The sequence below is a fragment of the Lactuca virosa genome, chromosome 8 (assembly GCF_052849685.1).
Source record: "Lactuca virosa cultivar CGN04683 chromosome 8, Lactuca_virosa_CGN04683_v6, whole genome shotgun sequence".
NCBI classification, from domain to species: Eukaryota; Viridiplantae; Streptophyta; class Magnoliopsida; order Asterales; family Asteraceae; genus Lactuca; species Lactuca virosa.
In genome coordinates this window covers 193508445-193532631 of record NC_136433.1, presented here as the reverse complement: position 1 = coordinate 193532631, position 24187 = coordinate 193508445, and the positions used below count along the sequence as shown (strand labels likewise).

Here is a 24187-nt window from a genome sequence, read left to right as displayed (position 1 = left end):
CATGTCGTGTCAGACAAAAATACAACACGACTGCTCGATTTGACAACCCTAACTAGGGATGAGTATTTGGACTGAACCAGACCAAACATGACAGGACCGGCTCTTGGACCGAACCGGTTTCGGAGAATTTTGTGGACCGTCGACCGAACGGAATGAGATTTACCGGGTCCAGCTCCATATCCGGGTCCAGGTCCGGGTTTTCCAGTTTTTGGACCTGTTTGGACCGGTACAACTTTACATGCATACGGTACAACTTGTTAAAACGTGTTTTTGGGTTTGGTACAACTCGTTAAAACGAATATGTTGTTGGGTTTGATACGTTACAACTCGTTAAAATGAATATTTTTTTTGTTTTGATACGGTACAACTCGTAAAAATGAATATGTTTCCGTTTCTTGTACCATTTGGACCGGTCAAACTTTGATTGTTTATACATTATACCATTTGTTTGAAGGATTGTAACTCATTAAATATAACACCAAAAACAACAAATTATAGTCTAAACTCATCTACAAACTCTAAATTATATATTGGAAAAAACCACATGTCAATTTGATTTAAAACAAATAAAATATGTTTGTTTAAAGAATTTCAAAAAATACAAAAGTTTAAATTTTTTGCTGAAAAACTGAAATATTTTCAGCTTTGATATCTCATCTTTGAATGATTGTAACTCGTAGAATATAACACCAAAAACAACTAAATTATAGTCTAAAATCATCTACAAATTCTAAATTACATGTTGGAAAAAACCGCATGTCAATCCGACTTAAAACGAAGGAGATATGTTTGTTTAAAAAAATTCACAGAATACAAAAGTTTAATTTTTTTTGCTGAAAAGCTGAAATATTTCAGTTTTGATATCTCATCTTTGAAGGATTGTAACTCATCGAATATAACACCAAAAACAACAAAATTATAGTCTAAAATCATCTACAAACTCTAATTTATACGTTGGAAAAAACCGCATGTTAATCCGACTTAAAATAAATGAAAATTTTCACAAAATACAAAAGTTTAAATTTTTGCTAAAAAGCTGAAATATTTCATCTTTGATATCTCATCTTTGAAAAATTGTAGCTCATCGAATATAACACCTAAAACAACAAAATTATAGTCTAAAATCATATAAAAACTTTAAATTACACGTTGGAAAAAAAAATGTATGTCAATGCGACTTAAAACGAATGAGATATGTTTGTTTAAAAATTTCCACATCATACAATTTTTTTAAAACTAAGTCGGTCCAAAACCGGTTTTTACCCGGCACCGGCCGGACCGGACCGGTTTTCCTCAAATCATAGAACCGAGAACCGGCTCGGGGTTCAAAAAAACGGTTCGGTCCGGCTCACCAGGTCCGGTCCACAGGTCCAAATGCTCACCCCTAATCCTAACCATATTGTTGTAGTGGTTTCTCTTCATTTTGTGTTATGCTATTGTGATTGAAAGCCATCCTATTATTAAACTTTTATATTGTTGAACTTTTGGATTAAAGACTATGAGACCGTATTCTTCGAAAAAAAATATGTAAAAATAAATTAAATGGTTTTTAATTAATAAAATAATATATCAAACATTGGGCTACTTTACACTCCTACTAAAAGATATAATGATTCATGTTTTTAGAACCAAAGCATCTTATTCCAAATCAAACCTAAACACATCTATATCCTAAAACATAATCAAAAAAATAAATGAGGATATCATATTGTTCCTCTTCAACGAACCCTACAAATCTACTTGCATGGAATGGAAGAACAAAAACCGATTTCGAAATTCATGATCTAGTGTTAAAAACCAAAATTCCATCTTTATAAAGAGCAAAAAAAAAACTAAGAACTTATATTCATTGATCCTTACAAATCACATGAGGGCATATAATAAAACTTGTTTGTTCCAACTACAACTCCAAATGTAAAGGTTGCTTTGGAGATTTAGATGATGAAGTAGACAATTGATAGTGTTTTTAAGAGGAGGAAGATGATGCATGACAGCATGAGTGCTACAACTTATTATGCTACGAGGAACATTATCGCCAATAGGATTTATCTTAATCTTTTTAAGGTATTTTTATTTAAATTTCGTGCCATTTAGTTACATATGTCATACATGTGTGATATGGGATATATTCCCATAATTATTTCCATTCACCATATCAATATATATAAAGTGTCACATTGCGAAGGCTTTAAAAAAATGGGTCAAGCCTATGATATAAATATACACATAGATACAAACATCGAATATACTAACATTCCCCTACAGTTGGAACAAGAGGTAAAGACCGAACATTCAAACTACAAAATCTGAACTCTTGAAACAACGATGTAGGAAGCTATTTTGTGAAAATGCATGCATATTGGGACAATGATTGTAACATAAAGCGCTCAATTATGGCTCAATGTGACTTTATCGCAAATAGAATATATGTCGATATCTATGTATTTCATTTGTTGATGTTGAACTAGATTAGTTGAGAGGTAAACAATGTTGGTGTTATCACAATATACAAGTGTTGACGTGATATGGGAGAAATGGAGCTCGTGTAAAAGATTTTGAATCGAAGCAGTCTCATCAATTGCATTTGTAATGTCATGATACTCTCCTTAGCACTAGATTGATATATAACACCTTTCGTTTTGAAGACCATGAAAGTAAGTTGTTAACGAGAAACACATAGTAACCTAATGTGGAATGATGTATAGTTGTACATCGCCTAGTCAGCATCAGAGTGAGCAATGAGGCCTTGAGTCGGGGATGCATGAAGTTGAAGACTGTGATAGGTAGTGCCCTAAACATATCCTTGGATGCACTTTAATACGCCAAGGTGAGATTCCCGAGGGTCGTACATATACATGCACACTAGTTGAACTGCGAATGCAATGTCCGGACAAGTGAGGTAAGATACCGAAGGCACCTACTAAATTGCAATAGAGGGAGACATAAGGGATAGGTGGGCCAAAAGCATCAAGCATAGTAGTAGTGTCAACTGGTTTCCAACAAGGTTAGCATGCTGTCATGTTGGAGCGAGCAAGAATCTCTGTCACAACTAGCATTTTTGCTAGGAAATTCTACTCTCATGCAATCATTCACCTAGTGGAATAACTTAAGTGAATACTATACTCTATTCTCATTCAAATATATCTCATATGTTCAAATAAGGGTTGGAAACCCTAGAAATCCTGACTCAAGTTCATTATGGACTAGGATTCCCTTATTGGGTTTAATGGACCAATAAATCTCCAACTTCATCATCTTGGGCCTAGGAACCCTAAATGAGTTCTAATTGGACCCACTTCCATAAAACTTAGCATTTTGGGCCATTTTGGGTCTAAAATAAATTAGTTTACCCTTAATGGGTCTTATTGGGCCGTAACAACTCCAATTAACCTTAATGGACCACAAAACCCATTCTTTATACTATTTGGGCCGTGAACTACCCTAAAGGCCCAATGGGCTGAAAATGTTCTTTATGGGCTTCATAATTTTGAACCAAAGAAAGAATTAGGCCAAGCTAATTCACCCTCCTTCCTCCTAGCCCAAATCTCGGCCCATGTTTAATAAAAAAAAAGTAAAATAAGGGGATTAACTAGCATTAGACACATCATTATTGTATAATGGACTTCCATGCAATTTACCCACTAAATAATTCATACATCTCATGTATCCAAGTATCCATCCCATCTTTACCTTCCTCTCCCCTCTCTCCTTCTATTTAACGGCCAAGAGCATGAAACACACACACACAAATGATATATTCTCAAACACTCTCAAATCTCACAAGAAAAACCTCCTTACACTTCAAAAATTTCGTGACTTGGTGAGTGTTTTCAAGAGTTTTTCATCAAGATCTTCACACTCTTGAACCACCTAAGTCGAAATATTCTTCTTCCAAGGAAAGCTCTCAAGAACTTGTCCTCCTTCCTCTAAATTCTCGAGTTTTGGTGTAGTTTCAAGAGGATCTTCACCTAGATCATCATCTTTGGTAAGTTTTTGCTTAGATCTATGATTTAACTCTTTGATCTCCTCAAAGATCTCCTCTTACATCCATATATTTGTAGATCATGTTCTTAGAACCATCTAAGTTCAAGATCTACTCAAGAAAGCATGCTAGGATCAAAAATCTTCTTCCACTTCTTCAACAAAACCGATCCATCACCCCAAGGTGAGTTCATACCCCTTGTTTTCGGTTTTCATATGATTTTGGGGGAGAATACAAGTTTCTTTGTGTAGATCTATGTGTATATGCATAACTGTGTGTTTTCCATGAATTATTTGTTGATTATGTGTTGATTTCTTCATTAATCTAAAAATATGTTAAGAACTTGAAGTTTATCACTTGGATCTTCATAAGAACCTTGAGAAAAGTATGTTTTATCACATATATTACATATAAACTTGTAGATTTGGGAATTATACACTTAAAATAGCAAAAATGAGTGTTGTGCTCAAAGATCTATAACTTATACTCAAAAATCAGCTTTTGACAGGAAAGTTTTAGCCCAATCTCGAACTGTTTTGACCCTCTTAATGGAAATATTTTTCAAAACTGTTTTACATGGATAAAGTTCGCATTTATACCTTTAAAATGACTACTCTCACGTTTCATACGATTTTTCTACAATTTTTGGCGAATTTTACAAAACTGTCTATCATATTTGAAATAATTTCGGACCAACCTGTAAAGGTGAGTAATTTCACACTAGTTTGAGGCCATCAAAAATTATGAGAAACATTGTGAACAAAGTAGACAAAATTTCCAAACTTCCAGAATTTACGGATCCAAATTTCGACTTACGATGAATTTTCTACGAATTTTCCAACAACTAGGTCAGAAAAGCCCAAAACCAGAAAAATGTGTATTTTCACAAAAATCAAGCCAAAAATGATATTTTTGACAAAAATGGGTTTAAAATGTCATTTTTACCACAAACTAGTGATCAACACAAGTTTTGAACAAAATGAGACTAAAGTGTTATTCTTACAAAAATTGGGCCTTAATTGTAAATTTTTGGCTTATTGGGCCAAGAACATGATTTTTACAAAAAGTGGGCTTTTATGCTATTTTAGTGAATACTTGAACCAAAACCAATGATAAACTAACAAACAGATTAATTTGATCATTTTCTAGGTTATTGGGCCTTAGTGGCCAATTTTTATGTGTGAGAGGTCCTGTATACTATTTATATGTTTATTGGGCCTCATTGACCCATTAACATGTGCGACGGACCTTGGATACTATTTGTGTGCTATTTGGGCCTGTAAATACCTTACATGTGAAATGGGCCTTAGTTGTCCTTTCATATATATTTCGGGCCCATGTTATATAGTCTCATTCCAATTGGGTCTTGAAATGATTTACATGTTTAGCAATGCCTTAGTGGTTCACTTACATGGATCATTGGGCCTGGAATGAGTTTATACATTTTTCTTCGCGTAAATTCGATTAAGGATCTAGTGAGTTTTGTCGGTTGGCACCTATTAAGTGTACGATCGTAGCCTGTAGTTATAACCAGAGTCTCTTGGAGGGAGAGCGGGGATTTGTGTATAGATCTATACGGGGATGACACCCCACACCTGAGCTGTTCGCTCCAGTTAGACTAACTCAGTCTAGGGTGACGAAAACCTTATAATCAAAATAAAAACCAGCGTCCAACAACGCCAATACAGGCGAAATTGTCATTATTTAGTATGGTTATGACGGCTCGCTTAGAGGAATTAACGTTATGAAGTTTACGGAAGACCTTTTCTCTTTTACAAACAACATCGGGTTGTCTGGGAACATTCTCTATACATGCTCTTTACATTCTCTCTATATTCTCTTTACCCTTTTAGTCAAATAAACAATAACATACATGCATTAATACAAGATCTGACACAAACTTACTAAACAATTTTCAGAAAATATAGCATTTTCTGGTGGTTTCAAAGTTATACAAATCATTTTCACAAACATGTTTATGAACTCACCAACATTTTTATGTTGACCTTTTTAAATTAACTTGTATTCTCAGGAAACCGTTGAAGCAGGAAGAACAAAACAAACTAATGGATATTGTGTTATATTTTGTTTCATCAAAATCTGACTATTTTGGCATGTAATATTCAAATACAATACTCGATGTAAACAATGAATGTTGTTATATTACATGTGTGATGATGATGATGTTATGTTTCAATTATATACTCTGTAATGATACTACAATGTTAAAAGTCACATCAAGCCCCCGGACGTTTCCGCCGTCTGGTTCGGGGGTGTGACAATCTCGGTGGCATATTTTTTTTTTTGACGGAGAAGCATGTGATCGATGATGTAGTTTACGTGACCAAGATATCCATGGAGTAACTCACTTCTCCAAGATGAGTCATAGAGAACTCTTGACTTTGAGATGCAATAAACCGTTGAAGAAGAGAGGACGATGAGGCGGTGAGAACGATGCCGTCCGATTCTTTGGGTCATATATATATATATATATATATATATATATATATATATATATATATATATATATATATATATATATATATATATATATATATATATGAAACTGGTTATTATTTAATGAAAATATGTTAAATATATATTCTCAAGACCATAGTCAAACAGGTCAAACAAGTTACAATTTATATTTTTTTCACATAATAAATGAAACAAAATTGAAACTTGAATGGTAAAACATATTTAAAAAACAAAGTTCAAGGTACTAAGGTGTAACAACTAACAAACCTCAAACTTGATTATTATTTAACCACATTATCCATTTATTATTAAATATAATATAAACTTTATAAGCTAACCAAGTGAAGTATATAAAAACTAAATGTCTAAATTACAAATTAAAGTGAAAAAAGTTGGAGAAATAAACGTATAAAGGATAATAGGGTTTTAAGCCACGGGAATTGGTAAATTTTGATACAGCCATTCTCTCCACAACTCTCTCCTAAAGTTGGATGAAGGAAAAGATGAAAAGGGAATGTTAACGTACATGTTCAGGGTACCTAGTTTTCAATGATCGTTTTCATTGTTTATTTGTCATCGTGTGGTATCTTATTAAGCGACGTAATCTGTTCTCTTTTACTTATCACTACCTCTAATTGTGAAGGCAAAAACATGCACCACCTGTTTTTTAGAATATATTATTTCTACATCTATATAACCAAAGCAGACTAAGAGATCATCACCATAACCTAACAACTTTCTTTCGTTAACAAATTGCAGAAATGGCGACTCAGGTCAAGAACACCAAGAGGCCTTCTCTTGAGATGAACAGAACTGGACAGGGGTAATCATCATGCATCAACAACTAATTATATCTACTAAACACCCCTAACCAGAATTGCTTGCTATTATCTTTTAACTTAATCTATATAAAACTTAATTACTGGTCTCTTGTTCTTCGTTTCTTTCTATTGTTTCAGGGCTTTCCCTAACCATATCCCATCCGACATATTGGTTCAAGTTGGTGGAGCAAAATTCCCCCTTCACAAGGTATAATCTAAGGCCAATTTCTAAAATCCAACAATGACTTTGTTTCTTTGTGTGTATGTATTAACTAATTAAGCATGGATAATGGCAGTTTATGTTGGTAGCAAAGAGTAACCACATACGAAACTTAGTTCTAGAATCGAGAGTACCTGATTTGGGGAGGATAGATCTCTCCGATATCCCTGGAGGAGCTGAGATCTTTGAGAAAGTAGCAAGGTTTTGCTATGGTGTTAATTTTGAAATCACTGTAAATAATGTAGCAGCTCTCCACTGTGCTGCAGAGTACCTTCAAATGACTGATGAGTACTGCGACGGCAACCTTGCCAGCCGGACATATGGCTTCCTCGCCGAAGTAGCCTTAAAGAGCTTCTCCGGCGCCATTACTGTTTTAAAATCATGTGAAGATCTTCTTCCTGTAGCTCAACAACTCAACATCGTTAACCAATGTATGGAAGTTGCCAGCGCTAAGGTATATTTGATAAATTTGATCTTCATTTCGTGCTAAATACCTCGAAAATGCGAAACCAGAAGAGTTGAATCGAACTGAATTAGACTGATAAAAAATGCGGTTGAATCATTGTTATCTTGCAGGCATGTGACGAAGCCAATTTTCCTAGTCGTTCACCTCCGAATTGGTGGACAGAAGAACTATCAATCGTCGACATAACCTTCTTTCAAAAATTCATCGATTCGATGAAATCACGCAGCGCCAAGGCATTCACAATCGCCGACGCAATCACAACCTACGCTAAGAGATCGTTGCCGGACCTCATGCGTGACCATTCCATCAACGGCATAAAATCTCCGGTATCCAATCACTCCTCCACCTCCATAATCAATCAACGAAAGCTCGTAGAATCAATCGTCGCACTATTCCCTGTCGAAAATCAACAAGTTGTTTTCTCAATCAGCTTCCTATGTTGCCTCCTCCGGACTGCGATCTTTCTCGAAACCAATGCGAATTGCAAGAAGCAGATCGAGAAGCGGATGTCAGTCATCCTAGATCAAGTAACCGTCGACGATCTAGTCGCATTGTCATACACGTTTGACGGAGAGCGATTGTGTGATATGGAGAGTGTACGGAGGATCGTGAGCGGATTCGTGGAGAAGGAGAAGAGTGTGAAAGTATTTAACTATGGTGAATTTAAGAAGACTCCGTCGCCGGCGATGTTTAGGGTGGCGAAGACTGTTGACGCGTATCTCGCTGCAATCGCCAGGACTGCTGAATTGAGCATTTCAAAGTTCAATGGAATTGCTAATTTGATGCCGAAAAATGCTCGACAAGTTGATGATGATCTCTACCGCGCCATTGATAGATACCTCCAGGTTACTTTGGTAACAAGACATAAATAATCATTAGTCATTATATTATAAATATATTAAATTCAAAGGAGCTTAGGAATAGTATTCTTTTAGGCTTTAGCATTTTGTCACAAAAGTTTACTGAACTTGACACTTTTAGTCCCTAAAGTCAAAATTTTTATATTTTTGTCTTTTGATTAAGTTTATGTGCCTTAAGGTTTTTGCCACAAATCTTTAATGACTTTGACACTTTTAGTCCTTATATTCAAAGGTATTACATTTTGGTGTTTTTGCCACAATTCTTTAATGAATTTGACACTTTTTGTCCTTGTAGTCAAAAGTTTTACATTTTGACATAAAAAACACAAAAAAACCTCCTTTAAAATTTTGCCAACATATTTTCCCAACGTTAACAACTTTAATATTATTGTCACAACATTTTGGATTTTCTCCACCAGTGTCCCCTTTTTTTCGTTGTACACTTTTGACATCTAATTTTAAGAGTTGTCGACTTTCTTCCCTATTTATGGTGATTTACAATTTCAACACATATCTTTTAAAGTTTGCCGATTTTTTCCATATTACCCCAAAAGCGGCATAGCCGCGGGTTCTTTACTAGTTAGGATTATATTTGTCTCGGGTCGAAAAATATTTAGTTAGACCTTGATTAAAAATCAATACTTTTTACAATAAATAATTTTTTAAAATATTTAAAAATACTATGATTGATTTGAATAAATAGAAGAAAAAAATTAGTACGAACTATTTTATAAAATATTAAATGTATAACATATGAAAAAAACATAATTTCATATTTTTAAATAACTTTTAATAAACTTTATCTTATAATTTTCAGACGCATCTGACCTTGGATGAAATCGAGCGAGAGAAAGTTTGCAATTCAATGGATCCATTAAAACTATCCATTGAAGCAAGGGCACACTCTTCACAAAACAAAAGACTTCCATTGCAAATAGTTTTGCACACGCTTTATTGTGATCAATTAGAAATAAGAAGTAGGCAAAGCACACCAATCGCCCAAAGCATGAGGCTTCAGGTACAATCGGATGTGTTATTAGCCAAAGAAAATGAAACATTAAGATCTGAGTTATTGAAAATGAAGATGTACATATCAGATATGCAAAAGAATCAAGTAAGTGCGACATCTAGTAAACCGAAGAAAATGAAGAAGCCTACACTCTTCTCATCAGTGTCGAAGACTTTGGGGAAATTAAACCCTTTTAAAAATGGATCAAAAGACACTTCGAATATCGATGATGGAATAAATCATACACAGCCTCGTAAGAGAAGATTTTCTATTTTGTAAATGTGAAGTCATATTTTGAATTATGAATTGCTTTCGTTGTTGAATGAGGTTTATCTATGGCAATTTGCGTGGTTAAAACACTAAGTATTTGCTAATTTCATACTATCATGTTGTAGTGTGTTAATGTGTATCTTTTCATTCTTATTTTATTAGCAAAAGTTGGAAACTACTTAATTTCAAAAGGAACATAAGAGTACTTATATAATTCAAACTTAAAGCAATCACATCTACTTAACATAAGATACTCATTAAAAAACCTCGCACTCTTGATTTCCTTATGTTAAGTAAATGCGATTGCTTAAGGTTTTGCTAATTTCATAATACCATAATGATGGTCGGAAGTCGGAACACAAGTTGGATCCTCATATTCTATCCATCATTGTGGTGTGTCTTTTAAAATAACTATTCATAACTCTTAAGAAAGGAATACTATAACCTCAATGATGGCTAGAATATGAAGAACCAACTTTTGTTCCTATTGGTTTCACTTTTTGTACGGATAACAACTACACCATAATTTAAATTTATTCTCTCACAGATATTGGAGAAGATGATACAATAGGACCAATCCTTCAGGATCCATAAATTTAGGAAACAATTTTGTATATCAAATAACTTAGGAAGTTCGTTTTGTGTTTTATCTTTTTCATTTATCTTGTTGTATTATTCAAAAGGATAAATCCATAATTCACCAAATACAATGATTTTTCCAAAACCCTAATATGGTATCAAACTTTTTTAATAGTTATATATTCATATAATCAAGTTATAGCAATTAGCTAGAACTAATAATAAGTCTTCTTACCACCTCTTTCTTGCAACTATCTTTCACATGCTTATCATTAAATTCTCTGCATCCAACTATCTTATATGGCGACATCAAATGCTCCATATTTTTGCGTACTAAAACCTATGGGTGTGTATAGGGTGGTTTCATTAGGTTATTAGTTAAAACGGAACCATAACCTTTACAATTGGTTAAAGCATTTTGGTATCCATTGGTTATGGTTAGTACTGATTATGGTTAATGGTTTTAGTCGGCTAAAGGTTTTGGTTAATGGATAATATTGATTAATTAACCATAATGATTTCCTGAAAATAACTAAATAAATAGGACACATAGATACATTATTCAAATTATAAGCTAGTATTTTATTATTTTTTCTTATATGATAACTAAATATTAGGGGTAAGCAAAACCAAACCCGGAAATTGAAAAATTAAAAAAAAAAAAAAAAAAAAAAAACTAACGAAACCGAAAAACCGAAAGCAAACCCTAACCCTCGGTTTTGGGTTTATATTTCTTAAACCTGAAAAAAAATCGGGTTCGATTCAGTTTTGTAAATATAAGAAAGTGAGTAAACCCGAAACCGAACTAAATGTATGTATGTATAGGAATTCCGTGAAATAAGAACATAAACAAAATCTTGGTTCGATGGTTAAGTGTTTGGACCTCCAACCCTCACGTCCTGAGTTCGAATCCACTCATATATCACACATTTTCTTTGAAAGCAAGGATGCGCTTCCCACAAACAGTTTTCTTAAGCTTTCCACTTTCGCATCCCACATCGCCTATAAGAATAAATTGTTCTCAAGGTACCCTCTTATAAAAGAGAGATTAACTCCATTCTCTTCTAAGCTAACCAAGTTTGTAAGTGGGTTTGGGTTTAAAACCAAAACCGATTAACCGAACCCATCGGTTTTAGGTTGGGTTGGGTTCTAATTTTCTAAAAACCGATATATAAGTCTGTTTTGGGTTCGGTTTTAGGTTAAAAGTAACTCAAACCGACGCATGCTCACCCGTACTAAATACACTCTTTTCAAAATTCTAAAAGGCGTGAGGTGTGGTGTGGCGGCAAGGTCAAGCCTCGAGCTTTACGAGCCATGGCGATCCATGACATTTTTCAAAGTGTGATGTAAGACGACAATTTTGTATTAAATTCTAATTATTTTACCACATAAATATAGATTGATATCAAATATAACTAGTTTTTAGAAGTGTTATATCAACAGCTAATAACAAAAAGTTAACAAAAAACACAATACTTGTATACCCGATCAGAAAAGGCATAACAAAGAGCAAAAAACGTGTCTCAAACGAAAAAAAAAATCCACACCATAACACGTCATAACGTGTCATAGCACGCCATATCATGCCTTGTCACGCGTCCCGCCTAACAACAATGTCATAAGGCTTTTCGTAACGGCGGATTTGCGCCTCACGCCATGGCACGCCCTGGCACGCGCCATGACGCGCCTTTTAGAACATTGATCATATTATGACGTTGACATTCAAATAACATTCAAAATTTTATTAAAGTATCATTAAATAACACATTAACATGTATATTCTGAAATTATATTCATAGAAAAAATTCAATATCATACACTGACCTCTAACATGAAATATGCAATGAGACATATATCGCCACTAGACAACAAACAATCAAACATGAAACATAGGAGAGCGTATGAGACCACCAAACATAATATATTCACGTGTATTATTAAAAGAATCAAACATGAAACAAATACCGAGACATATATTGATATATACTTAATAATAAACGATCAGTTATGAAACATATACCAGGAGAGCATACCATACATTCAAACATAATATATTAATGTGATTGCATTATAAGAAAACAATTAAACATGAAACATATACTAAGACTTCATAGTATTTAGCATTATGTGCGATAATGAAGTATTCAGCATTAGGGAGCGTACGAAACTATCAAGAGGCAAGTATTGAGACTTGGTGCGAACTACAAAGGAGATGGAGAATGAGAATGAGTCGGATTAACTGAGAATCAAAACCATTAATCATACATTCTTGCACAATTGTGTATCTTCTCTATAGTATTCAGCATTATGTGCGATAACGAAGGAAAGTTTGTGGTGATAAGATAAAGTTTGTTCATCTTATTCATGCATATCTAATTTAACAATAAAAATTGCCCTTTAATTCCTTTATTTCCTTAAATAGTTAATATAGTTACCAATTATTTAATATATAAAAAATTCAAACTTTTATATGTTTATCGGTTCGGTTTGGTTATTTATGGTTCGGTTTTCATAGAAAAACTGAAAACGAACCACTCGATTCGGTTAATTAAAATCAGAAAATGCATCACCGTTTTCAGTAATGGTTCAATTTTAATGGTTTAGTTATATCGCTTAATTCGGTTATGGTTCGTCTTTTCGGTTATTATGCTAACCCTACCAAAACCTTACGGGTTATATATATATATATATATATATATATATATATATATATATATATATATATATATATATATATATATATATGTTCATGTATTCTAACTATATATTGTGTGGATGTAGGAATCATTGTAGGCCAATCATTTCAAAAACCTACATAAGGGTAATTTCGTAATCTTAACTATTAATTATTTTTAGTAAATTGTTAAATTAAATAATATCCTTTTAAATAGTAGATCAATTTTAATTCAAACCTAATTCATTTTCATTAAACCTACCCACCCTCAAGTGTAGAAGACAGCCACCACGATCCAAAGTTTGGATCTTGACTGAACACCAGCTGTATTTCCCTTCATCTCTTCGCCATCTTCAAAAAAATACCGAGCCATTATCGCCTCTACATGTTCTTCTGCAATTCTGATTTAAGAGTAACGATACACACACACCCACACGTAGTTAGGGCTCAAATGAAGAAAGAAGGGGAAAGAAAGTCTGATTTCTTGATTTCTGATTTCATGGGCGTCGACACGGTATTTGTTTAATCGGAATTGCAACCTCTGGTATGTATTCCACCCCTGAAGCAGAAAGAAAGTCTGATTTCTTGATTTCTGATTTCTCGTACGACTACAACCTCTCAACACATTTTTCCATCTGAAAACCAATTGCATCTTCCATATGCAAACCCTAGATGTATCTCCACCAATTAATGGTCGGAACCCGCTCATTCATCCACTCACTTTATGGATTGTCGGCATATGGATTTCATCGGAGTGCAGACCCACTAGATTGTCGGCGTATGGATTTTCCTCCAGGTTTTGTTGCCCAAGGGTCTTCGATCGATATGTTTTATTCAAATTACTGTTTAATTGATTCGGTAAATTCAAAGTCTAAACTTGGAATTTTCGAAGCAATTTGGTATCTGTAAATCACCGATTTTTTTCCTCCTGATTGCAGACCAAACTGCATATCCTGTTGTAAAACTTCATGTGGTATTGGCTGGTGCAACCTGGGTAGAACCTGATTCAGTGTATGGTTGCTATGTTGATGGAAATTTAGTGATTGACGTAGGCTGGCCAAAACACCCTCAGTTCATCACTAAGTTAATGGAAGTGTTTGATATAAAGGTATCTTTCTAGTGTGTACACCCACAGCATGTTATGTTTAACAAGTTGGAATTAATTATTTTTATAGAATTAATCTGACACATTGTGATATTTGATAATCTCGTTTGTTTTGATGATTTCCAAATGCAATGTCTATTCTAATGTAACAATTTTCATTTTGTTTTGTGATATCATATTTCCTATTTCTAAAGATTTCAAAATTGGAAGATATTCCGAGTTTTATATCATGAATTGTGTGCCAAATTCAAAATACAACGAGGGCATTTGTGAGAAGAAATCAGGAATTGAAGATATGGTGAAGTTCTCGAGTATGTGAATCAAAATCCACACCCAATAATTGATCTTGATAAGGTTAGATCATTCAACTTCAATCCCCTATTGCTTTTGTTGAAGTTTTTGATGTCAAATTTATGAAAAATTGGTAGTTGGGTGGATGCTGAAAGCTTCGTGGGGCAGATGCATCTTCCTGTATCAGCTGCTATTCTAGTATGTTATTTATTTTATGATGTACAATATATATAATAGTCAGTGGAACATGTTATTATGCAGAATTTTAGCCCTCCTTTAAATTGTTCTTGGAGTGTACAGACATGGCTGAAGGAAGGTTATAAATTCTTATGAAGCTATAACTTCTTAAAGAAATAACATCAAGTAAAGAAAAAGAAGTTTGGTGAAGAATGGAAACTCGGTTTGAAGCCTGTTGAAGAATGGAAAAAAAGGCAACAATATTCGTTCAGAATGGATTAGCATTTTTTTTATGTCAGAATGATTAGCAACGTATATTTTATCAGAATGTATCATTGTTTTACTTAGATTTCGATGTTTTTATTTGATTTTTAACCATTCTCAGTTTTATTCTTAAAGAAGAAATATAATTGTTAACCATTATTACTTATATTCTTTCAGAATGAATGTCATTTATGTATGTTCATAGTTGTATTTGGTAAGAATGAATGTAATTATTGATTTTAAGATATTAAAATTCTTTTTATATAAAATTTGTATTAGTTAAAAATTATTAATCTTGATAATATATGTTTATAGTATTCTGTCAGAATTTAATGTTTTTTTCAAGATAATCATAAACACATTCTTTTAGAATGTTCGAATTCATATATTTATTATCCAAAAAATCAAAATTTTAAAGTTTAGAGAATCAATTATTCCTTAAATGTGCAATTTTTTTTTTTAAATTTATGTTAATTGACTAAAATACTCTTAGAATGAAATTAGATGGTATTTTTTAATTATCTTTAATTTAATAATATGTATTAATCGCTTTCTTAAAATAAATAAAATGATTGGACCATAATCATTCCTACATCCACATAATAATTAGTTAGAATACAATAACCTAAGCATATATATATATATATATATATATATATATATATATATATATATATATATATATATATATATATATATATATATATCGATGGCTCATTATCTACACCTTCACCGACCATTATTACCGGTAATGTCTCATCCTCAAAACCTGCCTATCTCTTTTGGATCGTTGTTGACCAACAAGCTATTATCCTTATTCAATCATCACTTTTAGAGGAACCAATACCGAGACACTTGGGTGCTATTTGTTTTTTTTTTTAAGCCAAGATGTCTGCAGTCTGCGGACCACATTTGCAAGCCTCTGCGACATAAGAGGTGGACCAAATGTCTGCAGTCTGCAATAAGAAGACTGTTTGTTTTTTAACGTCTGCAGCTGTTGAAATAAATTAATTTTTCAAACTTAATTTCATGTCATAAACATTAAAAATACTTTTTCAGCAAAAAAAAGAAAGAAAAAAAATGCACGATGACCCATGTTTTTTTTGGTTTAGGTTAAAATAAGGTCTGAAGACCTTTGAAGACAGTGGCCCATGTATGCGCCAGAAAGACCTCGCGCAATCGTTTTTAATATGCGCACTTCCAAAAAACAAACACTCTGCGAGGGCAAATGTCTGCGCGTTGTCTGCGCGGCGCAGACAAAAGTGGTTGCACAGATCTTCACAAAAAAAAAACAAACAGCCCCTTGGTCACAAAACAACCCGTGATGTCTAGTGTACATACAACCATGATTTGGTTGAAAAGATGCATACTCTCCATTCATCCATTCGTCATCTTCAGAAGGGTTCATCTATTGTTGCAGAGTTTTGGCGAAAATTTAAGGCTATTTGTGATCAACTCACTGTTATTGGTCATCTTATTGATGAAATGCACAAGCTACATTAGTTTCTTTGTGGTATAGGCCCATATTGTGAAACTTTCTTGATCACAAAATGTTTGATTAGGCCTCGCCCATTGTTTCATGATCATGTATGTAGCATCCCTAAAGGCACGAACCATTATATTGTTTGTTTTTAACAGCCCAACACGAAAACTTCACAATGGGTCATCCATTCTAGAATTGATTTCGTCCGGACACACTTAATTGTAGAGTTCATATGGGATTTGTTGTCCTTATAACTTTAAAACACATTATGACATGAAAGGTATCTGTAACGCCCCGATTCTCAAGTACTGATTTAATCTGTGAATTCTTGATTTCAAGGGCTACTCGACGAGTTGATTGCCCTACTCGTCGAGTAGCAGCGGGTTGGTCCACGTATTTTAATGGCCTACTCGCCGAGTCCAAGAAGGGACTCGACGAGTAGGAGCTGGCAGATGAAACCCTAAATCTCGGGGTTTTGCACCCTATTTAAAGGATCATTGGCCTCCCCCAGCCTCCCCTTTACTGCTTCTTGTCCCTCTCAAACCCTAATCGAGTGTGTGTGTTCCATTTATGTATTTTTGAGCTTGGAAGAGGATTTGGTGGAGAAGGGAGCTTGGAGAGCAAGTATTCAGAAGCAAGGAGCTTGTGGGATTTGAAATCTACCTTATTGGGAATCTTCTTGAAGGTATAAATCGTTACCCTGACCTCATTTCATTCTAGATCCCCTCTTTCGACAAATTCTAGGGTTTTCATGGTATGAATGGAAGCTATTCTTGTGTGCAAGCTAATCTGGAGTTGTAACTTCAGAACTGAGCTCCCTTGGGCTTCTTAGTCCATAAAGTTTCCAACTTGTGCAAGAATGAGACTCTCCCAAGGTGTAAAGCTCCATTGGAAGCTTAGATTGGTCATTTAGGGCCTTTAGAGCCTTGCATTTGCGTAAAGTTTGCGACTTTACGTGATAAACATGCCTTAGAAGCTTGGATCTGTGATCTGGAACCTTGCCATGGCTTAAAAAGCGTCTGCATGGATAAAGGTCTGCAAGGACTCGGCGAGTTGGATGAACAACTCGGCGAGTCCGTTGAAGATGGCCATGAATTCGACGAGTTGATGAACAATTCGGCGAGTTCGTTGAAGATTGCCTTGAACTCGGCGAGTAGGCTAGGGTTTCTCCCAATTCTTGGACACGTATGAACTCGGCGAGTTAAAGGGAAACTCGACGAGCCAATCAAGGATTTCACGACTTCTCGAGTTCAGGAAGGACTCGACGAGTCGGTGAACTGCACTCGACGAGTCGAGTCAACATGGACTGTTGACTTTGACTGTGGACTTTGACTTGGACCAAGGGTTGACCAGTTGACTTCTGAGCGTATTCCGGTAATTTGGAGATTTATGAAAAAGGGTTTTATGGTAACTATAGGTGGTGGAGTTCGTGTTGGTGATCCGGGAGTTGAGCTTTCTAGTTTCAGACGACAGTTGCAAGGTGAGTTATCCTCACTATACTAAGGGGTCTAAGGCACCAAGGCCGACCCATTAGATATATTATCCTAGCAGTGTTAGAGGTTGAGTACGAGTTAGTGTTGCATGCTAGTGGTTATGCCAGTTAGGTGGATCTGTAGGACTACCTGTGATGTTATGTGATTATTGCATGCTCAGTGGTTATGTTATGTGTTTGTTATATGGGATGGGTTAAGGTTGTACTGCTTCGTGCGGTAGCCAACAAACCCTAGGAGCATTCCAGTTACGGGCTAAGGGAGACTCGTACTGTGGGCTCGGGAGCATTCCAGTTACGGGCTAAGGGAGACTCGTACTGTGGGCTCGTGGGTATTACAGTCTGTAGGGCTGTGGACCCGTTATGTGTTGTTCTGTTCAGTTTGTTATGATATGTTATTGCTGACATGGTTATGTGGACTGTATGTGTATCGGTATTTTGAGGGTAACTCACTAAGCTTTCGGGCTTACAGTTTCAGTTTATTGTTTCAGGTACATCAGGGGATCGCGGCAAGGCGAATGCATGATCGTACAGCTCCTCATATTATGTTTATGTTTTTGGGAATACTCTGATAAATAATATTTTAAAAACAAGGTTGTAATGTTTTGATGAATTTGACATGTTTTAAAAGTTTAAATTGGTTTGAAATTTTTGGGTGTTACAGTATCTACACCCTTTATATTGCAATGCTTAGTTCTTCTTCCCACCGGATGTGAGATCAGGTGCAAGTAGCCACCAACTTTACATAATTGCTTTCGTCCGGAAAAGTTTAACCACAGAGTTCTTATGGAATCTGTTGTCCTTACGTCTTTAAAATGTGTTGTGATAGGAAGATCAGGTCCGACCCAATACCTGGGCAGTATGGGCGGAAGCCCAGGGCAGCAATAAAGAGAAGAGCATAAATGTAGTCCATCGTGATATTATTATAGGCATTTGGCCCAAATGAGTTCAGCATCTCCGTACTCTGATACATCGTCGCTTACTCGTTTCCATCTTTCCCAATCGTTACCTAGAAAGTCGAAATGTAGAATACGTGGAGTCGATTGGTTTTCTCAATCGTCGATTGGTCAGGAGGCTGTTATTCGGATACGCAAAACGATTTCTGTCAAGAACATAAGAAATGTAATTTCTATAAACTATCCTATCTTCTCTCTCGATTTCTCTAAACTCTCTCTATTTCTCTAAACTCTCCAATCTTGTCTCGATTTCTGACAAGAACACAAGAAGATTTTCTTTTTCATTTTTTTGATACTCCTTCCTGCTATGATTTCCATGACTCTCTGGATGTTTTTCTTCTCAGCGATCTAGTACTGATCAGATTTGGAATGGAATTATTCTCCTATATGGTTCTTATTATGGATGATCCTGCCCCTATTGCTACGAAATTACTCGGTTCTCAATTTGTTGCTTAGCTTTTCTAGATGTCATTTTTTTTTATCTAATGTTACGTTTTTTTCTTTGTCTTGGAATTTTACCCAGGTGTGGTGTGATGTTGTTTGCAACGTTTGGTTTGGACGATTCTGCCCTTGATGCTATAACCCACTCATAGAGGTGTATTTAGTTAAAGTTGCCAATTTAAAGTGACCTGGAGTTTGGATTCAAATAATATTAAAGGGATAGATTGGCTGGACGATTATGCCCTTTGAGTTTACCTTAATTGGGTGGTGCTGCAGTTCTAACAATGTTTTGTTGCTGACAGATTCCTTGTTCCCAATTTTGATAGAAGATTTGAAGAGTATTTGTTTCAGTTTTGAGATTATATTACAAATTGATGAACACAGTGACATGTTTCTTTAATTTTGACATTTAAGATAATAACATTAGGAGTTGTCTATTTGTCACATTCTAACAATTTAATGTCTTGTGTCTCACTGTTAATAATTTTGTTTGGCCCTATTTTTTTAAATTGATTACATTAGGGGTAATTCTAATGAACTTGTTGAAAATACTAAAGTTAATTATGATATATATTTAATAATGGTATTGGGGCATTGTTAAGTTTTTTTGCCCAAAGCATTGAAAACCTATGGACCGGCCCTGAGGAAGATAAAAAATATTTTATATATATAATTTTTTAACAAACAAACAAAATGAATCATTAAATTATTAAAAAAATAAGATGATTCATAAGAAAAAAAACTTTTCAAAAAAACGTTGATTCATTTTATCTATTTATTTTTTATTTTAAGACGTTTTTAAATGTGCACAATTATGTTCTTTTGCCAACCGAATATTTTGGTTTTTTCATTTGAAATTTTTAGTTTCAAAATGCAATGTAGTTAATTTCGGTTTATTTCGTTTTTTTCGGTTTTATATGCATAAAAACAAACTAAAACGAAATATTTTTTTTCTGGGGTTTGTATATGATTTCTTTTTCAAAATACAACTTAATTTTTTACCATGAATTGTTAACTTTTAGAGTAAGACTTGTTTCTTTTTTTTTTACCAAAATTAAAACGAAGGAGGAAAATATTATTGTTTCTCTCCATCCTAATAGTTCTTTAATATGCAAAAAAATAATAATAATAATAATAATAACTAACTAATATTTTTTCAATATGCAAAAATATTAACAAAATAAACAAGCGTATGTTAATTCTTTTTTGCTATAAGTACAAATCAAGGTAATTTTTTAAAATGTTCACTTCAACATAAATAATTAATTATTCTATTATTAATTACCATACTTAAAAATAAAGAAGATATATATGACAGTTTAGTTTATATAACCTAAAGGTAATGAAATTTCAAAGAGTTAAATATGAAAATCTAATATTTGAAACGGTGGATTGGTAGGGGCACTACCCCATATTTACAAATAGAATTCAAACGGTCCTATTTTTACAAAGAGAATACAAAGAGACCCTATTCTTACAAAAAAACTCCTGGGTGGATACATGAACCTCATCCCACATAGAATGGGATTAAGAACTAAACGCTACCTTATAATGGGTGTGGACACATTCTTTGTCATAATAATGTGTTTTAAAGTCGTGAGGGAAACAAATCCTATATGAATTTTGTAGTTAAGCATGTACGAACGAGAGCAACGAGAACAATTCAGTAAGGACATTTTATTAGTATTCTTTGTGTTTTTGGCGATCCATAGAAATATAATGTTTTAGTATGTTTGATTATGTAGTTCATTAAACTTGTTAACCTCTATAAATTTAATTTTATATTTAGGTAGAAAAAGTCGTGATCCAACAAAAGTCTTAGATCTTGTAGTTGATACTAACATTTTAATTTGGCATGTTTTATATCTTACATGGAAATCACGTGTTAATCTTTCCTACTGTAAAAGTTCAAATCTTGGTTACTAGCCCAAGTCGTATGGTCGGAAGGACTCGGCGAGTTGGATGAACAACTCGGCGAGTCCGTTGAAGATGGCCATGAACTCGACGAGTTGATGAACAATTCGGCGAGTCCGTTGAAGATTGCCTTGAACTCGGCGAGTCTTTCGGAGACTCGGCGAGTCGGCTAGGGTTTCTCCCAATTCTTGGACACGTATGAACTCGGCGAGTTAAAGGGAAACTCGACGAGCCAATCAAGGATTTCACGACTTCTCGAGTTCAGGAAGGACTCGACGAGTCGGTGAACTGCACTCGACGAGTCGGTGAACTGCACTCGACGAGTCGAGTCAACATGGACTGTTGACTTTGACTGTGGACTTTGACTTGGACCAAGGGTTGACCAGTTGACGTCTGAGGGTATTCCGGTAATTTGGAGATTTATGAAAAAGGGTTTTATGGTAACTATAGGTGGTGGAGTTCGTGTTGGTGATCCGGGAGTTGAGCTTTCTAGTTTCAAGCGACAGTTGCAAGGTGAGTTATCCTCACTATACTAAGGGGTCTAAGGCACCAAGGCCGGCCGATTGGATATATTATCCTAGCAGTGTTAGAGGTTGAGTACGAGTTAGTGTTGCATGCTAGTGGTTATGACAGTTAGGTGGATCTGTAGGACTACCTGTGATGTTGTGTGATTATTGCATGCTTAATGGTTATGTTATGTGTTTGTTATATGGGATGGGTTGAGGTTGTACTGCTTCGTGCGGTAGCCAGCAAACCCTAGGAGCATTCCAGTTACGGGCTAAGGGAGACTCGTACTGTGGGATCGGGAGCATTCCAGTTACGGCCTAAGGGAGACTCGTACTGTGGGCTCGTGGGTATTACAGTCTGTAGGGTTGTGGACCCGTTATGTGATGTTCTGTTCAGTTTGTTATGATATGTTATTGCTGACATGGTTATGTGGACTGTATGTGTATCGGTATTTTGGGGGTAACTCACTAAGCTTTCGGGCTTACAGTTTCAGTTTATTGTTTCAGGTACATCAGGGGATCGCGGCAAGGCGAAGGCATGATCGTACAACTCCTCATATTATGTTTATGGTTCTGGGAATACTCTGATAAATAATATTTTGAAAACAAGGTTGTAATGTTTTGATGAATTTGACATGTTTTAAAAGTTTAAATTGGTTTGAAATTTTTGGGTGTTGCAAGTGTTGGATTAATGTCTAAGTCCATAACTATATTTGGTATGTACTTGACCCGACCCGGCATGGTCCATTTGGGTTGCACTTCACCGACACAATTTATATGGATAGTCTTTTGAGAATAGTATATTTATGATTTATATTAATATATTATAAGTTCTAATATATTAATATGGAATCATATTATTTAATTAGTATTGATCAAGAATTAATTTATAATTAATTAAGTGATCAAAAAGAACTAATTAAATATGGACTCTTATATATATGGAATGAGCCAAGTTCATTTAGGTTGGGCTAAGCTTTCATGGATGGTCCATGGAGCTTTTAACCCATGGATCCTATGTAAATTAAAGGTCATGGGTATTAGGGTTTACATGGATGTAACCCTAATCCTCCATAATATATAAAGGGGTCCTTGGCTCACAAAATTGACACAAGTGTGTGAAAATAAGAGTGGGCCGATTTTAGTGTGCATACATATTCTCTCAAGTTCTTCCAAGGTGTTTTGGTGATTTGTGATTCCATTTGAGGCTTCCACACTATTGGGGCTAAGCTCTTAAAGCTTGAAGACATCAAGCTACATCAAAAGGTATGTCATCTAACTAGAACTTTGTAGTATAGGTGCTTCATAATATGCTAGTTAGGATGAAACCTTGGAATAGTTAATATTTGCATGTATAATAGAGAAAACATAGATCCAAGGTTTATAGGGTTGCATGTACACCATAGGAGTGTTAGAATGCTCAAAACCCAACAGTGGTATCAGAGCCATGGGTTGTTTTCTGTTATATTGATGCAAATGTTTTATTTTCAAGTTGAAAAAAAAAGGAAAAAAAACATGACGTTTGTCAAATTTTAAGATAATTACTTGTTTTGTGAAAAACTAATTATTTGTAAAATTTGAATCATTTGCTATATGAGTTGAATTAGGTCAAATTTAGTAAAAGATAAAATGATATGATTATTTTATTAGTTTTAAAAGTTTGATCTAAATGTTTTAAGGAGTTACATATTTTGTCATAAAATTTTGGAACTCAAAGGTTTTTTTAAAGTTGTGATCTTAAGGGTTTTTGAAACTTCCATAAGTTATGGATATGAAAATTTTTTAAAAAAAAAAAATTTGATTCAAAGTTTTTATGGAGTTACAAAATTTGGTGTTAATGTTTTAAAGAATTTCATAGCTTGTTCTTAAGTTATGGAACATGAAAAGTTTCATCATAAAACACCATTAATTCCATAAGTTATGGAATCCAAAGGTTTTCAAGAATTACAAAACTTGCCCTTAAGTTTTGGAATTTGAGAAAAGTTTTTTATGAAAAAAAGAATTGAATTCTAAAACTCTTGGGTTCATAACTTAAACAATTAATTAAATGGTTTTAATTTTGAGTTTAATAATTGGAATTATGATGTTTTGTTGAATAGTTCAAATTAACTCTTATGGACTTTATTAATAGTTAATTAAAGCGTTTAATTAAAAGAGTATTATTAATCCATAAATATATGGTTTGAGTTTATTTAAATTAAA

General features: G+C 34.3%; 1 protein-coding gene across 1 annotated transcript; it reads left to right on the top strand.

Moving 5' to 3' along the window:
• Positions 1-7192: 7192 nt before the first annotated feature.
• Positions 7193-10115, top strand: LOC145131156 (root phototropism protein 2-like). Its single transcript, XM_079065886.1, has 5 exons — positions 7193-7283; positions 7420-7489; positions 7578-7955; positions 8078-8812; positions 9645-10115. The coding sequence occupies exons 1-5, from the start codon at positions 7222-7224 to the stop codon at positions 10113-10115; spliced, it is 1716 nt and encodes a 571-aa protein (XP_078922012.1). The 5' UTR covers positions 7193-7221.
• Positions 10116-24187: the final 14072 nt, after the last annotated feature.

Coding starts and splice junctions, on each gene's coding strand:
- LOC145131156 (XM_079065886.1), top strand. CDS start 7,222: ATGGCGACTCAGGTCAAGAACACCAAGAGGCCTTCTCTTGAGATGAAC. Junction 7,490..7,577: donor CAAAATTCCCCCTTCACAAG/GTATAATCTAAG, acceptor GGATAATGGCAG/TTTATGTTGGTAGCAAAGAG. Junction 7,956..8,077: donor TGGAAGTTGCCAGCGCTAAG/GTATATTTGATA, acceptor GTTATCTTGCAG/GCATGTGACGAAGCCAATTT.